We start from the raw sequence: 16,334 nt of genomic DNA, 5'->3' as shown, positions 1-16,334 counted from the left end.
CTAGATGCCACACAGATTTGAAAATATTTCAAAGTTTATTTTTTGCAACCTGGTAGGATAGAACACTCTTAGGCTTTGTCCCTGAGTCTTTGCTACTACTGTTAGATTCAGGATACTGGGTGTGGTAGACCCAATATAGTTCCTCTTATGTTCTTATTCCTTGCAACCTCACAAAAAGTTTCAGGTTCAGGAGGTTTCACTATTTTATTTTACAAAATTGTCAGGAACAAGATTGAAATTTAAGACTAAAACTAATTTACTGTGACCAGAATAGAAAACAACAACATTTGCAAGAGTAAGGCATCTCTTTTTATGGAAACGGCAAAACAGAAAAGGTTCTTAATTTAAATTAGATATTTAAAACACTGGTCATATTTAATTATTACAGAAATGTGTACTAATGCTGTAATTTGTGATCATCCTTTAAAATACAGTTAAAATACTAAAAAAAAATGCTTTGCAACTCTACTACTTGCAATAAAATGCTGCCAAAGTGATATTCAAGCTGTACAGTTTAGCTGCCAAAGTTTTAAAGAAAATTAAATCATTGAACCATGAAAAAGTGACTGCATAAGCACCTGTAACTGATGTTAGCTGAAGTGCTAAACCAGCTTTTGGCAGCAAGGCCTCTTTTGCAGGTGCACAGAATATTTTCTTTGTGTCAGTTTATTCAGCTAGTACAGTTCATTAAGTATTTCATTTGAAGTTGAGAAATGGGCTGGGAATTGAAATAGAAGAAATACTTATTTTCACCTTTCAATCTGTGAATAAAAATAAGGTGTGAGAGTCTAAGATCTATTAGTTTTAAAATCTTACAGGATATATTACTCTAAAATGATTTATTTAAATTCAGTAACTACAGGTAATATGCTGCTTAAAATCCCAATGTTTTAGTAAGATGAATACTTGCTGTGTTCAGCAAGTTGGATGACTAAGACAGCTTATGTTTTAAGAATATCTGGAGTTCAGTTTCTTTTGGCATCTGAATGCCATTGGAAGGATATTAAGCTTAAAAAAATAACCAACCAAAGCAAAAACCCAAACAAAATCTCCAAACCTCAACTCCCCTAAACAAAAACCAAAGCAAAAGGCCCCTGTGTGTATGTGCATAGGGAAATTCTAATGAAGCACAACATTTTTTCTCCTCAAAATAATAATTGAAAAACATAAGGTGTTTGAAGTGGCTGTAACTTTTAATCTTGTGTCTAAAGATGGAAATTGTAGGATATACATCAGTCAGTAGATGGAAAATACAGAGATTCATGAAGATGCTTCATTTGTACAAGAATAAGAGAAATATGGCCCATACTGGAAGATGCTGCTTCTTTTTTGTAATAGCCAATGTGCTTTCACAAAACTCCTAACCAGTCTGCCCAGCAAGGGAAGGAGTTGCAAAGTTTGCTTAAGTTTGAGTTGGAGGGGGGAAAAAAAATCACAACTGCCTGTTGTGAGCTAATTGATCCTTGCTCCAGAAATCTGCTGTAGCTGCCTCCCCTTTACCCAGTCTCTTCCATGTGGTACCTGTAGCTAGGATCCTTTGGAGCAGTCATGTTGTTCCCTGGACTCCAGTAAGTCTGGGTGCTCCCTGTGTGTCTGATGAGGAGCTGAAAATAGAAGTACTGTGTTGATAGAGGTGAGAAGATCCTGAAATTACTCTGTATCTGGTATGTGTTATGACCATAAGTGCAAGAAAAGAATACCTGGTTAAGATCCAAATTCAAGTCCTGTCCTTCTGGAAGCTCTTCTGAGAAAAAAATGTTTTAATGGGAAGAAAGTACCAGCTTTATTTGTACAGTCTCTGTAGATGAATATGTGCTGGTGCCTTAAGAAGTGATTTACTTCTTATCATATGGATGTGAATTTTGATCCCGAAAACAGGATTTTTATGATTGAAATAATGTGTGTAGGTGATTCTTACATGTCCATCTTTGAAATTGCAAAAGCTGTAAATGTAAACATTCCATAGTTGTTTCATTAAGCCCTGTTAACACCAAAGAAATTCCATTCTGGTTATAAAAACTGAGAGAGCAGTTCTTGTGCTTCATAACTGAAACCTGGTTTAATACATTATAGTACATGCAACCAGAGAAAACAATTTAAAAAAAATAACTGGCACTGAAAAATATCACCCCAAAACAATACGTGTTTGAAGCCATTCCTGAGTTATACTGTAGGCCATTGCTTTTGTTTTTCTTTGTAAGAAAAATTGCACCTCATTTAGAGTGATAGAGAAGTACTTTGTGCAGGGTTAATGTGTAAAAGACAGTGCTTGCTGGAGCTGGTTTTTCGCCTGTTTGTAGATTTAAGTCAATTGTCTTAGCCATTATGCCATCCTGGTTCATTAATCTTCTATCCATTTTTAAGAATTTAAGAAGTGCACTGTGCACTTTGGGAGGCACAGCTGTAGATTTGAAATTGTATTGATAGGTGCTATTATAAGCAATTTGAGTTAGCTTTAAACTAGAAGTCACATTTAAAATAGAAGTTACATCATCATAGCACTGTATATTTAAAAAATAGAAAAAGCCGTGCAGCACCATCACAAGGCAGTACATATAAGCCCATGTCAGCTACATTTGAAGTACATGGCAGAACATTCCATGATGCCTCAGGTGGTGGTAATATATCTGAGGGTGACCAAATTTACACACACTGATTGCTTAGTGCTCTCAAAAAGTGCTGATTGGAAGAACTGTCTGTATGCCTGTTAATGTGAAAATTGTCTGATAAAAAGGAGAAAAATAGGCATATATATGAATCTCTTTTGTATTTAAATATAAATGTAAAGCTTACTTGTAACTTTGTTTCCTGGGCTTGACCTGTTTCATGACAAGATGAGTTTAAAAGCTATTTTGGCTTCTCGATATAAATGGTTGTTGTTTGTTTTGTGTCCGTTCAGAGCTCTTCAAGCCAGGAATTGTCGATGCTGAAGTGCAATTTTACACCTGTATGTGTGTATGCATATAGTATTTAGGTGTTTTGTTTCAACTAGCCTGAAACATTGTGATTTGCTCAGAAGGAACTCTGAAAAAATATTTGGAGGCATCTGCAGGTAAGAAAATAATTTGTCTGTCTATCCAGGCAGGGGTAATTTGGAAGCAGACAGCAGAGTAATTGTCATTGGTATGGCCTTCAGTAGCTGATAGTTTGAGACATACTTGATGGACAGCTCTTTTCCCATCATAGTCAGCATTTTTTTATTCAGGAACAGAATTCTAAATTATGACTTTAACTGCCTAGGTGATTTATTGTAAATCTCTTTCTACCCACTTACAGTATTCTGTCCAAGTGTATCTTTGGTTGGGCTCTAGAATAATCCTTCCCTGTTACCTAGAAAAACAAACCAACAACCATGTTAGTTGTCACCGATGCAGTAGCACAATACACCTGTGCTTGTTTCCTGTGTTCCTTGGTTTGTCAGCTTACCTAAAAGTCATCTGAGAGTGTTTGCATTGAAAGCATTGCTAAAATCGATTCTTAGTACATGATTTGACTGCATTATAGATAGCTCAGCCTGCCAGAAATTCTCATGGGTGATAAAGTCTGGTTGTCTTCAGCATTTTTCAGCAACCTACAACCTAAACCTCAAAGAATAAATGGATTTCAGGCTGGAGGTGGACTGTGCTTTCCTGAGCAAAGAGACATTAGAGCAAATAAGTGAAATTAAGGAAGGATAGGAATAATATTTTTTTGTGATATTGGTCATCTTGAGTGGTACTCAACTGTCTACATGTAGGCCTGAAATCTGATGCTAGAACTCAGAGCCTGGAAACCCTGTAGAGCTTAGGGGGATCTCAGCAGGGGCAGCTGGAGCTCCAAAGTTCCCCTGACCATGTTTGTGTCTGGAAATCCAGGCCTTGCATTGTTTACCTGCAGTTGCACAGGATTCTTGAACAGGTCACTTCTGGTTTGCCAGGGCCCTCCTAACCTCAGGTGCTGATATTTGAACTGCCAGAGGGCTTCAGTGAGGGAGAGCACACTCCTGGTCATGGTATGTGTTAATGTCTGTGTACAGCATTTTTGGTGAAATTTAAACAACTAGCAAAACAAACTAAGACAATAGTGTTACATCTGGTATAGAGATGTTTCTTTTGCTATTGTGTTGATGAAAATTTTGACTTTCTAATTGTACACAAATGGCAGAAATCTCTCTTCTGGTTTTTTTTCCTTCCCTAATGCAACCAATTTAAATCCAAGTGTGGTTTCTACCATATGCTTGTTTTAACTATATTTGCAGTTAAAAAAATATTTCCAAAACATAAAGAGTTCAGGGAAAATACACTGTTAACCATGAGTCTGTGTAGATACTAAGTTTTGAGGGTGATGCTAGCAAAAAGAAAAGATTGATCCACATTGGTTGAAAATAAGTGATAGACTTTAAGCAAGAATAACTGCAGGACTTCTTCATCAGCTTTGTCTAAGAGTATGTGTTGTGAAGAAGGCTGACACATGTGCTGTACCGTAACAAAAGGTACTCTGCAAATTTTTTAAGAATGGGAGGTTAAAGGCTGTCATTATGAGAAAAATTTTTGGACATGTGTTTCAGTTTTTGTTGTCTGTGAACTCCTGATGCCGTGCTGCAAGATGAGGACAACTTATTTTTTTAGAACTGAGTTCCTAAGTTTAAAATACAAAGTGCTACTCTGGCACAAAACAGTGGCATTTATTAAAAAACGTGCTTCTGTGATAAACTTGGTATGCAGGAAGGAGTTTCTTTCTCTCTCATCATTCAGGGAAAGATAGATTTTGTGTTTGAACTTACATTGGTTGTTATAAATGTTCAGCACAAATGTAAGAGCGTGAGTAGAATAATGTGGAAACACAGCCTGACTAAAGGCAAGCTGTAAAGAAAAAGGCAGCATTCCGTTTCCTGACAGAAGAAAACGGATTACAGAATCTCTTAAGAAAACGTGTGTGATTTTCTACAGCATGTCTGTAATAAGCAATATTGCTGATGGTTTTTCAGTACATTTTGTTCATGGCTGAGGAAGATGGGGATGAACAAATTCAAGGTATGTGTGGACAGTGGATGTGGTCCGGCTCCTGAATCAGGCTGAATCTGGGCAATAGATGTGGGGAGGTTTCTCTTTGGGAATGCAAGGGAGCGTGCTTGCTTTCAAGAGACCTGAGTGTGCAGTGCAGAGGAGGTGGGGGAAGGCTGGAAAAAGAAAGGAGCCCATGGGAGAGGCGCAGGCTGGAACGCAGCGAGCGGCATGGGATGTGTTCTTATGGCAGGGAACAGCCCGAGCCGCAGAGGAGGTGAGGGGAGATGGAGCAGAGTTCATTAGCTCTGGGAGCTGCTGAGAATTGCTGTCTCATGAAAGGGAATAAGGGACTCTCCTGAAAAGGAGGGGCAGTACAGCTTCTTCTCATCTCTTTCATCCAGTCATCCTCTTTGCTGTGGATTTTGTCCTATTAACAAGCACATTTTGATTCAGTTTATCTGTGCCTAATAAAAGGTTTATTTTGTGTTTTTGTGGTGTGTACATATAAAACAATAAGGGCCAGAGGGACTGTTTTGTATAATTTTAGCTAAAGACTACAGCTGACTTGTTTCACAGAGATGCTATGACGTGTGATATTTCTGTACAAGAAATTATGTTGCATGTCTGTAAATACATTTAAAAAATGAAAAAAATAGACTCTGGTTTTCTCTTCAAGTAAAAAATGATCTGTAGGACCCTAAAATTTACAACATACTGGGAGAAAACAGAAAACATTGTATATAATAGCCAAAAAGTCCAGTTGTTTTTCTGCAAGTAGGGAAGCATTCCAGATGAGCACCATAAATTTCATTGTTTCATGGCAATAAGCAAAAGTATGCAGGAATAAAAAGAAAGAAAATAGCTGCTAGGCCATCTTCCCAAACTGGAGAACGGTATTCTCTATAATCCTGCTGCTCCTGCAGACTTTGGTTTCAAAGTTTAGACAGTTGTAAATTTTGTTTCACTTTCTTTGGAAAACGCTGACAAAAAGCAAGTGAAAGGAGATCTTCAGAACTGAGGATGGGGAAGAACGTGGTAAGAAGAAGGATCTTGAAGCAGTCAATACAGAGAGCAGACAGAAGTGCTAAAGTGGTCTGGTACAAGAGACCTCTTCTTTCACCTGCCATGTAGCTGCTGGATAGTCCTGGAACAAGCAGGGGTCTTGTCTCCCAGCAGTCACAGGGTTGGGAGCCATCATCTTTCTTTCAGCCAGAGGAATGAGGAAGAAGTGAGGAGTTAGTTGTAGAAGACAGCTCAGGAAAAAAGAAGTCTAATTTCAGAGTGTTTGTTGGCTTTGGGAGGAAGATGAGCTTGATATAAATGATCTTTTTGTGTGGGGTCACTCATCCCACTCCCTTCCCATCTTTGACCTCTTAAGTTGACTGTGGGGAATTTTCTGTACTCTTTGAGTTACTGTGGATTTCTCACCTTGGAAAAACGAGAACAGAAATGAGGAAGGGGGCTGGGAGGATGGCTTTGAAGAGTGCAAGGAACAGTATGCTCATTGAGTTGTGCAAGTTTTACAAATAAAAGTACCAGTGCAAAGGGTTTTTAATAGTTTCTCTGTATTGTTCATGTTTATGTCAAAAGGAGTTGGAGACCAAGTTGTGTTGAATCACACAAAAATGTTTCACTATCTGTTTTCAAACTGTTGTATTGAGGACAGACAAAAAATGAGATACAGGCCACCAAAAACTTTAGTCATACACAGAAAAATTTATTTTAAGGTATAAGTATTTATCTTAAAGAGAGGAAGTAACTTGTGTTTAACTTTTATACACCTTCTTATCAAATATGGCTAGAGGGGAAACAAATTTCTCCTCAGCTTTATGTGAAGAACAAGCATATTTGGATGGAGAGATTTGATTCATTTTGACCTATTGACACTTCTGGAAAATCACATAAAATTTGGCGATCAATCCATTTTTACCCAGCCTCCTTGTAAATACATGCATAGCTCTTGGTGCTAAGATGATAATCACTTGGCAGAAAAACCACTATTCACCTTCAGATATTTAAGCATTCCCTTAATACCAGGACACAAACTTAAGTCTTCTGCTTTTCTTACTGGTTTCCTGCAGAAGTGAGCATGAGGAAGGTTTAAGAGCATTAGATTCTCTGGTTGCCCCTCATCAACATGACGTATTTATTCCAGCTATATTGACAAAGTTGTGCTGAAAGTGAATGTGGTAGAGTCACTCAGCTTTGTTAGCATCTAAAAAGAAAACTGTTGCATGTTCGAACTTCTTTTCTAGATCTAATAATTACGGCTGCCATCAGCCCCAGCCACTGTAATTAGTATTATAACTGACAGCTATAATCTCAGTTTCAATCCCTTGATGGTACATGTGGTCACAGATACATGCAACCAGTCTTTTTTTTTTTTTTTTTTTTTTGAGGAGGTACCTTTTTCTCCTGTTTGTCAGCAGGTTTTACCTAATTTAGGTAGCTCATGGGTGGAGGTCTTTTACATCAGTGCACAAAAATGTTATCATTTATTTAGCTGAGTAAATCTGAAATGGTACAACCCTATCAAATCTAGTAATTTAACAGGTGGATATTACCACAGATAAGCTTATATTTAAGTGCTGCACACTTGTCTTATTTAACCACATGAAGCTTTCCCCTAAAGTTACCCCTTTAGCATCCCTGAACCTTTGAATTCTATTTTGTCTCACAGGCACACCACTTCTGGTACGGAGGAGCAGTGATCCAGCTTTGGGCGCACCTGCTGACTTCCCAAGTGTTTCTCATCCCTGTGACCATGGTCTCAAGCATGTTGTGGCAGTAGGTGTCATGTAACCCACATTTTTAAGACCAAAACCATTCTTGCCTGTTGGTATATAGTAGTTTTATAAGCTATATATGTATTTGGATCTATAACAAAATGAATCATACTCATTTGCTGTAGAGAATTTCCTCTGGGAAAAATAGTTTAGATGTACAATCAATTAACAGTAGTTCTATTTTTTTTTTAATAAGAGATTTACATAAAGCTCAATGGTGTCATAAGGCATTGGAATATGAGCTGAACTTTAGGCAGTTATTTATTTGTTCAGTATCATGTTGTCCAGTTTACCATTGCTTCTTTGGTCTTGCACCCCTTTTCACTTCTCTTGTTTTCTAATGGCATTTCTGTCATCTTTGGTATCCTGCATGGTCTCTTCTTTATCCCACTTTTCTCTTTTACCTGACTCTTCCCTTTTGAGGACAAATTTGTTTTCAACATAGTTATTACTAAGTTCTATTGCAAAGCCACAGTTAGCGAAGATGCAGTAACTCTTAATCATATGTTTTTGCAGACGGTCTTTAATCTTAAAGTGATGCTGTCTTAGTCACACTTGGGCCACATGTTCTAATTTGCAGTTTTAAGACATGAAGCTTTGTGTGTGGGGAAAGTGTTCCTACATTACTTATAAACCAATGAAATTCTTTAGAATCTCTGAATGTCGGCTGGGACACATAAGTGTCTCGAGCAGAATAAAGCTGTTTTTTAGTGTTTGCCTAGAAAGTTCTGTTGGATCTAGTTTTGCTCTTCTTTAGACCATATGAATGCTGGCTTAAATTATGCTGCTGTTTTCATTTGCTTGTAATATTTATACCTTTTCCCCTTTAGATTCTCTATGCAATGTTGCAGTTCACTCCCTGTCCCCAGCTGTGCAAAACACTCTATTGCTGGTTTATTTCAAAACAAAACAACACTCAGAATCTTTGTTTGGATCTTTGGTGCCGAAGAGATATTGCAGACTAGATCACAACTAGTTTAGAGCAAGGTTCCACAAATGGCTGTGTTGGCACATTAGGGAGCAGGGGGAGAGAGCTGGGGTTCTGCGGTTCAGTGACACATGCTGGAGGTGGGAACCTTTCAGCTGGAGGTGTATTTAAGGCCAAACTTCCAGCTGAGTTCGTGTGAATAAAGGAAGTAAATACAGTCAGTTGACTTGCATGCAAATGATGTTCTATGAGTCTCACTCTAACACTGCAATTCTGAAGGCCAACACAGGATTTTAGTTGACTGTCCAGTGTTTCTCTTTGCATGGTCAAATGCATGTGCATCTAAATATTTTGTGTGCACCTTACTTTACAATGGCTTGTGTTATTTGCTAAGTGGTGCAATATTAAAAGTCTCAGTGATTCTCCAAGTACATTATGATGTTACAGGGGACTGAACTTTGTCAAAGTTCTGCATCATTTGTCAGACCTGTTTGAGCTGAGAGGTTTTTCTTGATGTTTGTTGCAAACATTTACATATTAATGAAATACTGACTTAGTCTGATAAATGAAAATACAAAGAAGAATTCTTGGTTAACAGTGCAGATCTTACACTCTTGGCAAAGCTGAGAAACATATAAAGTGAGTATGTCAGTACATAGTTCTCACCCCTGGTATTTTATAACCGTGAAAATGGCAAAAAAGGGTGGAAATATAAGTGAAATCAGTTTCATTCCAGAGTGTATTTTGAATGCTTTATAGACCATCAAGAAGGGAAAAATAGCATTTTGTTGAGTTGGGTTTTTTAATGTAATTTTAGTGGTGACAAGTGCATTTTATGCCATTACATGAGGATTGCAGTAATACTTGGAGGTTAAAACATCACCATGCTTCACTGACTTGCATCAATACAAAAGAGTCCTCTAAGCCTAAAGGAATGTGCTAAAATACAGAACATCTGTCTGTCAGCTGTAGGGGTGACAGTCAAAGCTGGACTAGTAAAAGGGGTGGAGAAGGACTTTAATATATCATGTAAAGTGGAGGATGGGGAGGCCCAGAAAGTTGAAAGTTGTGGTTTGGTGATGTTCTGTTTTTTTTTGTGAAAGAAAAAAAATCTATTACAGCAAAATATGTTACCCTAACTCTTATTTTTGCAACCGTACCATTTCTGAAACTCTCATTCTCAATCATACTGAAATATGCTTTGGCATAATGTTCTGGGAAACACAGAAAGCTTAAATAACATAGGTTAAAATAGGTACAGATTGTTTTAAAACATGCAGAAAAATCAATATCTTACAAATGAAAAAGCATGGCAGAAACAATACTGCATTTTGGAAATAGCTATAGTCTTTCAAGTGTTAAAGCACTATTTAGAAAAAAATTCATTTGTTCAGTATATTGCTGCTGAAAATTTAAAACTAATACTGAATTTCCTTTGCCACAAACCAGAGTTTTTTTCACACTGAGCTGCTTCCTTTAGTCACATGCGAGTTAGAAAACCCAGAACTGTTGCTAGATGAAACATGTGCATGTAAGTGAAAATTTAAGTCTCTGTACTTATGTCACAATTATCTTAGCAATTATTTTGTAATTGAAACGACACCCATAATGAGTTGAGCTGTTTTGGCACTTCTGGCATTTTGGTGTTTGCTACACATGGAACTGGCAGTGGGTTCTGTGTAGCAATAGGCTGCCCTAGGCTGCCTTACACTGATACACCAGTGCTTCAGCAGATTTTTGAGAGGTGCCTACCTTGGGATTCTCTGAAGACAACACTGGTTTAGCTCCTGGAAAGTGCACTTCAGTTGTACCATAAGTAATGCATGAAATAGGACAGCAAACATGCAGTAATACAAGAAAAGAACCTTGCTATCCCATTCAGGTGAACTGGTTGACCCTGATGAACCATTTGAGCTGTTCACAGTATTTATGGCAGAGCATGTGTTCTGTTTTTCAGATGTTGTCCCATTTATTCAAAGGAAGATCTGATATTTTTTTTAATGATATATGATGATTACAAAAATAACAAAACCTTTTCTGAGTGACCAGGAAGTTTGAGGAGAATTTGAGCTATTCTTTCCTATTTTCTTTGACACATCTTAGCTGTAGTTTTAGCCCCAATTAACAAAATACTTCTAGATCAATCAAAAACCAATAGTGAAGTCCAGCATCTGTTCCCTCAGACTGGAAGTCATTTAACAGATGGTACAAAATTTGAGTTTCTTTTTTCATCCAAACCTCTCTTTCCTTATTGTGATAGCTGCCACTGGAAAATTTAGAGTAATCAGGGAAAAATAGGGGTAACACACATCAGAATTTGTTCTTTGTTTGTATTGAAGAAAAAGTATTTTTTAATTAGTTTTTTACTTTATTAAAAAACTCTCTTTAGCTTTTCTGCCTAGTTAGGATCACAGAGCCCTGGCCAGGCTTTCAAGAATGAAAACTTCCTTCCCTTGGTATCCAGAGAGGATTTCAGGGATACAGAATTAGTTTAATATACTTATGCACACGTGTGAGCTGGGTAGAGAAGTGATTGAGAGCAGCCCTGTGGAGAAGGACTCAAGGGGTGATGACTGATGAAAAGCTCAACGTGAGCCAGCAATGTACACTTGCAGCCCAGAAAGTCACCTGGAACCTGGGCTGCAAAAAAAGCATGACCAGGGGGTTGAGGGAGGGGATTCCACCTCTCTACTCCATTCTGGTGAGACCCCAGTTGGAGTGCTGCATCCATCTCTGGGGTCCCCAGTACAGCAAAGATGTAGACCTTGGAGTGAGTCCAGAGGAGGGCCATGAAGCTGGTAAGGAGCCTGGAGTACCTCCTCTATGAAGACAGGCTGAGAAAGTTGGGGCTGTTCAGCTTGGAGAAAAGAAGGTTGTATGGAGACATCATAGGAACCTTCCAGTATCTGGAGGGGACCTGCAAGGAAGCCAAAGAGGGACTCTTCATCAGAAACTGTTGTGACAGGACAAGGAATAATGGGTGCAAACTGCAAGGGGACATTTAGGTTAGACATGAGGAAGAAATTCTTTATGGTGAGGGTGGTGAGGCACTGGCACAGGTTGCCCAGAGAAGCTGTGGATGCTCATCCCTGGATATGTTCAAAGCCAGGTTGGATGGGGCTCTGAGCATCCTAGTCTAGTGAAAGGTGTCTCTGCCTGTGTGTTGGGATTAGGTGATCTTTATGGCCCCATCCTACCCAAGCGATTCTGTGATTCTACGTCTCTGGAAAGTTCTGTGCCCATAGCTTTGCTGTGGCAAAGGCCAAGGGTTAGTCCAGCTGCTTTCTGGCTGCAAATGGCCTGGCTGCACAAAGTGGGTTTAGCAATGGGCATGTAGTCCTCAGCTAAGGATCTCCTCTGGAGTGAAGCAGTGCAGTGGGATTGAGATGGTTGAAACCTTCCAGAAGAAACAAACATTCTTGAGGCATTTAATACTTGCTTAAAACTTGTCCCCAGTTTGCTGAGCGGAGCTGCAGTTTCGGATTTTCTTCACCACCTCAGAAGTTCCTGACTGGATCCCTCTGCCCAACATGGTAGGGATGAGATGCAGCAAGGCAGAAAGTCTGAATTGTGTGGCTCTGATTTGGTGTTAGGTAATAGAATACATTTTGCTGCTTCTTCTCAGTCCAATTTGTTCAGGTAGTAATTGCTAATGTATAGTTATAACATCTGAACTTTTGTTTCCAGAGCTGTTACTTCAGCTTGTCTCTGTTTTTGCCTAGGGACAAAAGACTTGATTTGTCATGCGTTTTAGAGAGAGGATTGTGATCCTATTTGAATTGATAAGAATTTTACATTAATTCTGGTGGGACTAAGGTTTCACCCCCTCTTGTTAACTTGCTGATTATTATAGTATGCTATTTTCTGCATGACTTTCTTTTATAGTTACATGTTTTCTGGACAAATACTTAGGTTATCTTGGAGTTAATCAATAGGACTGGTGAATTAAATTGTATTTATCCGTATTTAAAGATACAATGAGATGCTGGATCAATTGAAGAGCTGCTCCAGTGGTTCAATACAGTTTCAATTTTTGCCTAGATATGACTTGAAATTGACTGTATTTTATGCATTGTGGACCTGTAATTTGCAATTTTGAATAAGGTTGATATATAATTAGAATATTTTTATGTTTCAAGCTCTGGTTAAAAAGGGTCAAAACCTCCTCTGGTTCTTGTGGTTGTTAATTGTGCTTGTGGTGTACTAGCCTTCCTGATGAGGAATCTGAATTAGCATAATGTCCACATGTGTAAGGATGCAGCTTCATTATTTGTTCCTTTTCTATATGGTATTGTGTACATAAACATATACGTAAACATAAAGCTATGCTACTAATTTGGCTATGAATAGTACTTACAAAATGTGTGAGAATTTTAGTAAAAAAATAACACCCAGTAAAATTAGAAATGTCATGCTATTTAAAAGTAGGGCAGGGCAGAAAAGGTCTTTTTTTGACACAGTGGTGGAATAATTCCATAGAGTTATAACTTGATTCAGCAGATTTCTGCTAAGACTTGAGCTAAGAGACTGCACTGCCATGAGGGTTGTATTGTCTGTCTGATTTTAGAAGATAGAACTTTTGTCCAGTATGTTTACCAGACTAAGTCAGATAGTTTTATTTTCTGGTCCTTTGTATGTGTTAGAATTCCAATATGATATTCTTCCATAGTTATGTGATAGAATCATACAACACTTTGGGTTGGAAGGGACCCTTAAAGGTCATCTGGTTTCATCCCTCCTACTGTAAGCATGAACGTTTTCCATTTGATCAGGTTGCTCAGAGCCCCATCCAGCCCGACCGTGAGTGCTTTCAGGGACAGGACATCTCCCACCTCTCCAGCAGCCTGTTTGTGTTTTGTCACCAACTTTGTAGAAACAGCTTTCTTTTGTCTAGTCTAAATATGTCCTTTTTTAGTTTAAAACCATTACCCCTTGTCCTATCAACTAAAAAGTCTGTCCCTGTCTTTCTTATAAGTCCTCTTTAGTGTTGCAGGAAGTGGACTCTGAGAAGGAGACTAGATATTGGGAGAAACACAGTATTTTTTCAGGAACTAGCAGTGCTGGTGCACTTGTAATGCTTTAAATACATGCTTGTTGATGTATAATAATCAAACATCAAAGCAGATTTGGAAATAGATCTTAGATATTACCATGTGTGTTGGAGAGTAAAGTCAAGACTGTCTCCCTGATGTGGTGTGGTCTTAGGCTGTCATTCAGAACAGCAAGGTTTTTTAATTCTGGAAGGCATTTATTTTTTTTCTGGTAAAAGTTTTCCTATTAATAATTTAACTCTTGCTCTTGAAATACTGCAATTTGGAACTGAACAGAAGATCTGGGGAGATTTAAAAGGATTTTCTGTCATTCAGCTGGGGAGTTCCAAACAGTTGGAATTTTTTAGAAGGGAATTCTGATGTGGGTGAATCCATTTATAAAGCAACTACTGTGTGTCTGTTTATGCTGTGAAACATATATAGAACACTTCTAATCAGCACAGGAGCTTGTCAGTATATTGCTTTTGATGTCTGATTAGATGATCATAGGGACATCTGCAGTGAGTTAGTTTTGAAGTTGTTGGTGTGAGCACTGCAGGAACCAGAGCTGTGTGGCACTCTTACACCATGAAAACTGCTGCTCTTAAAGAACATATTATAAATCCAACTATGCAGCGAGCTGAGGGCTGTTGAAATAAAAAAACCATTCCTTCTCAATTCTCTCTGCTGACTTCCAGCCCTCCACTGCTTTTTTGTTTTTTTTCCCTTCTTGTAGTGTGTGCTGTGGCATTCTGTATCAAAGAGAAATTATTTTACATTGTAAAGGAAAAACTAAAAAATGTAAATTAAATGTTTGTCATAATACTAAATTGTTCATCTGAAAAAGGACAGAAGTGCCCTGTGGTAATTTCCTCTTTTGAGGGTGCAGAGCAACGTATATGTGTGTGTGGAGAAGTGCTCTTTTTGTTCCTTGCACAGCCTGTGTGTCAGAAAAAAAGTATTGTTTTACCTGTATTGTTTAAAATGAGCAGTGTGTGTCAGAAAAAATGTATTGTTTTACCTGTATTGTATAAAATGAGCAGTGGGTGTAATTTACATATTTTTATTTCAGCAGGAGAAGTAGATTTTTTGTGATTTATTGTAATAAGAACTAATAATGAATGTTCTGCGATGTTAACATAGTATATAAATTATCAGTAAAAATGGTGTAATCGGTTGAAGTTGTTATTCATTGTTAACAGGTTGTTTCCAATGGGAAGTGTACCGGCATTTTACTGACTAGTCATTAAAGAAAGTATCTCTAATGAAAATCATCCAAGCTCTTCATTGTTCTTATATTAGGAGGAGAGTGGGTTTTGTTTCCTCTTTAAAAGGAATTTTGGGCGTTGGCTGTATTTTGAAGAGACCTTATTGTTTATACACCTTCCTCCCTTGTCCTCTGCCTCGTGCAGTCAGGTCAGTAAGATTGTAGGTGATCCAAGATGGCCGAGAGACTGAAACTTTGTTTTCCTGTATCGCCTGTCTTACAGGGAATGTGGAAAAATTAAAGGGTGGAAATAAGGACAGTTAACAAAAAAAGGGAAAAAAAGGTCATGCTGTCAATGCTGTTGACACATATTCATCTCTATAGCTACATCTTTGGGGTCCTACAAAACACTGTCATTCCATCTGGAACAGCTTTTAGCAGGCAGCGTATGCAACAGGCTCATGGTGCTGAAATTGGAATGAAACATTAGCAAGTTACTTCCATGTCTGACAGTCAAAAGTGGAAGATGACAGTCAACATGGCTCATGCATATAATTTACTGTCAAGCTCTAGAAACATTTAGCTATAATAAAATAGGTTCTCAGTCAGTGTTCTACTGAAATGCCTACTACTAAGTAACTTTTCTCATAAATATAGTAATCTAATGGACAATGAGGAATGATGGTAGAGATCTTTGATACTTATCTAGACACAAATGTTGCTGTAACATTAGGAAAAAAAAGATTTTGGATTTTTTAATATGTCATCTTACAGTGCATTGGAATGCAGGTGTATGAAGTTCTGTTTTTATTTGGTTAATATTTGTGTTTCTCCAAAAGTCAGATTTGTGGCTTAATTTCTATTAGAGGCTTGACAGTTATTCACACTCTAAGGAGATGGGATTTCTTTTTTGTGGTTTTACTTTGTTAGGTGAGGCCTCTTCACCACTAAATTACCCAACTTGTTGGAGACACTTTAATCTGGAGATTTGTTCTTCTGTGTAGCTAGTGTCTCAGCTAATCTGGATTTACAGGTTTTTGAGCTGTGATAATAATAATAGAGGTGTCTCTGAAACTTGCACATTGCATCGGAATTTTTTTATGGCAGCAGTTCCTGATTTTAGTCCGTGCCTGTAAAACAATTTCTGACATTGACAACTGAAATGAAGAGAGGAATATTTTAGTGCTTCTGTATACTGTATACCTTTTGCTGTTGCAGATGTTCTGACATGCTGGAGTTAGGAATAATAAAATAAGATCAGTGTGAATATAGACTAAAATAGTAAGGGTGAGTCAGTGAGCTTCAGGATTTTGAACAAACATCCCACTTTGAGTTTTTGTCAGTAATTGCAATGATTGCTTCTGGCCTCTAATGTGACCTTTTGTTGTAACATCAGCA

General features: G+C 38.0%; 1 protein-coding gene across 3 annotated transcripts in view; it reads left to right on the top strand.

Annotated features, from left to right (window-relative positions):
• The window catches only part of PARD3B (par-3 family cell polarity regulator beta), a 395,945-nt gene that overhangs the window by 125,666 nt on the left and 253,945 nt on the right, over positions 1-16,334 (top strand). For all 3 annotated transcript variants that reach the window (XM_053982562.1, XM_053982561.1, XM_053982560.1), the window contains exon 4: positions 7,666-7,772. In XM_053982562.1, the coding sequence (XP_053838537.1) occupies positions 7,666-7,772 (107 nt within the window). The remainder of the gene's footprint in view (positions 1-7,665; positions 7,773-16,334) is intronic.

This window comes from Vidua macroura, chromosome 7 (assembly GCF_024509145.1).
Source record: "Vidua macroura isolate BioBank_ID:100142 chromosome 7, ASM2450914v1, whole genome shotgun sequence".
Classification (NCBI taxonomy): domain Eukaryota; kingdom Metazoa; phylum Chordata; class Aves; order Passeriformes; family Viduidae; genus Vidua; species Vidua macroura.
This window is presented reverse-complemented; position numbering and strand designations above follow the sequence as displayed.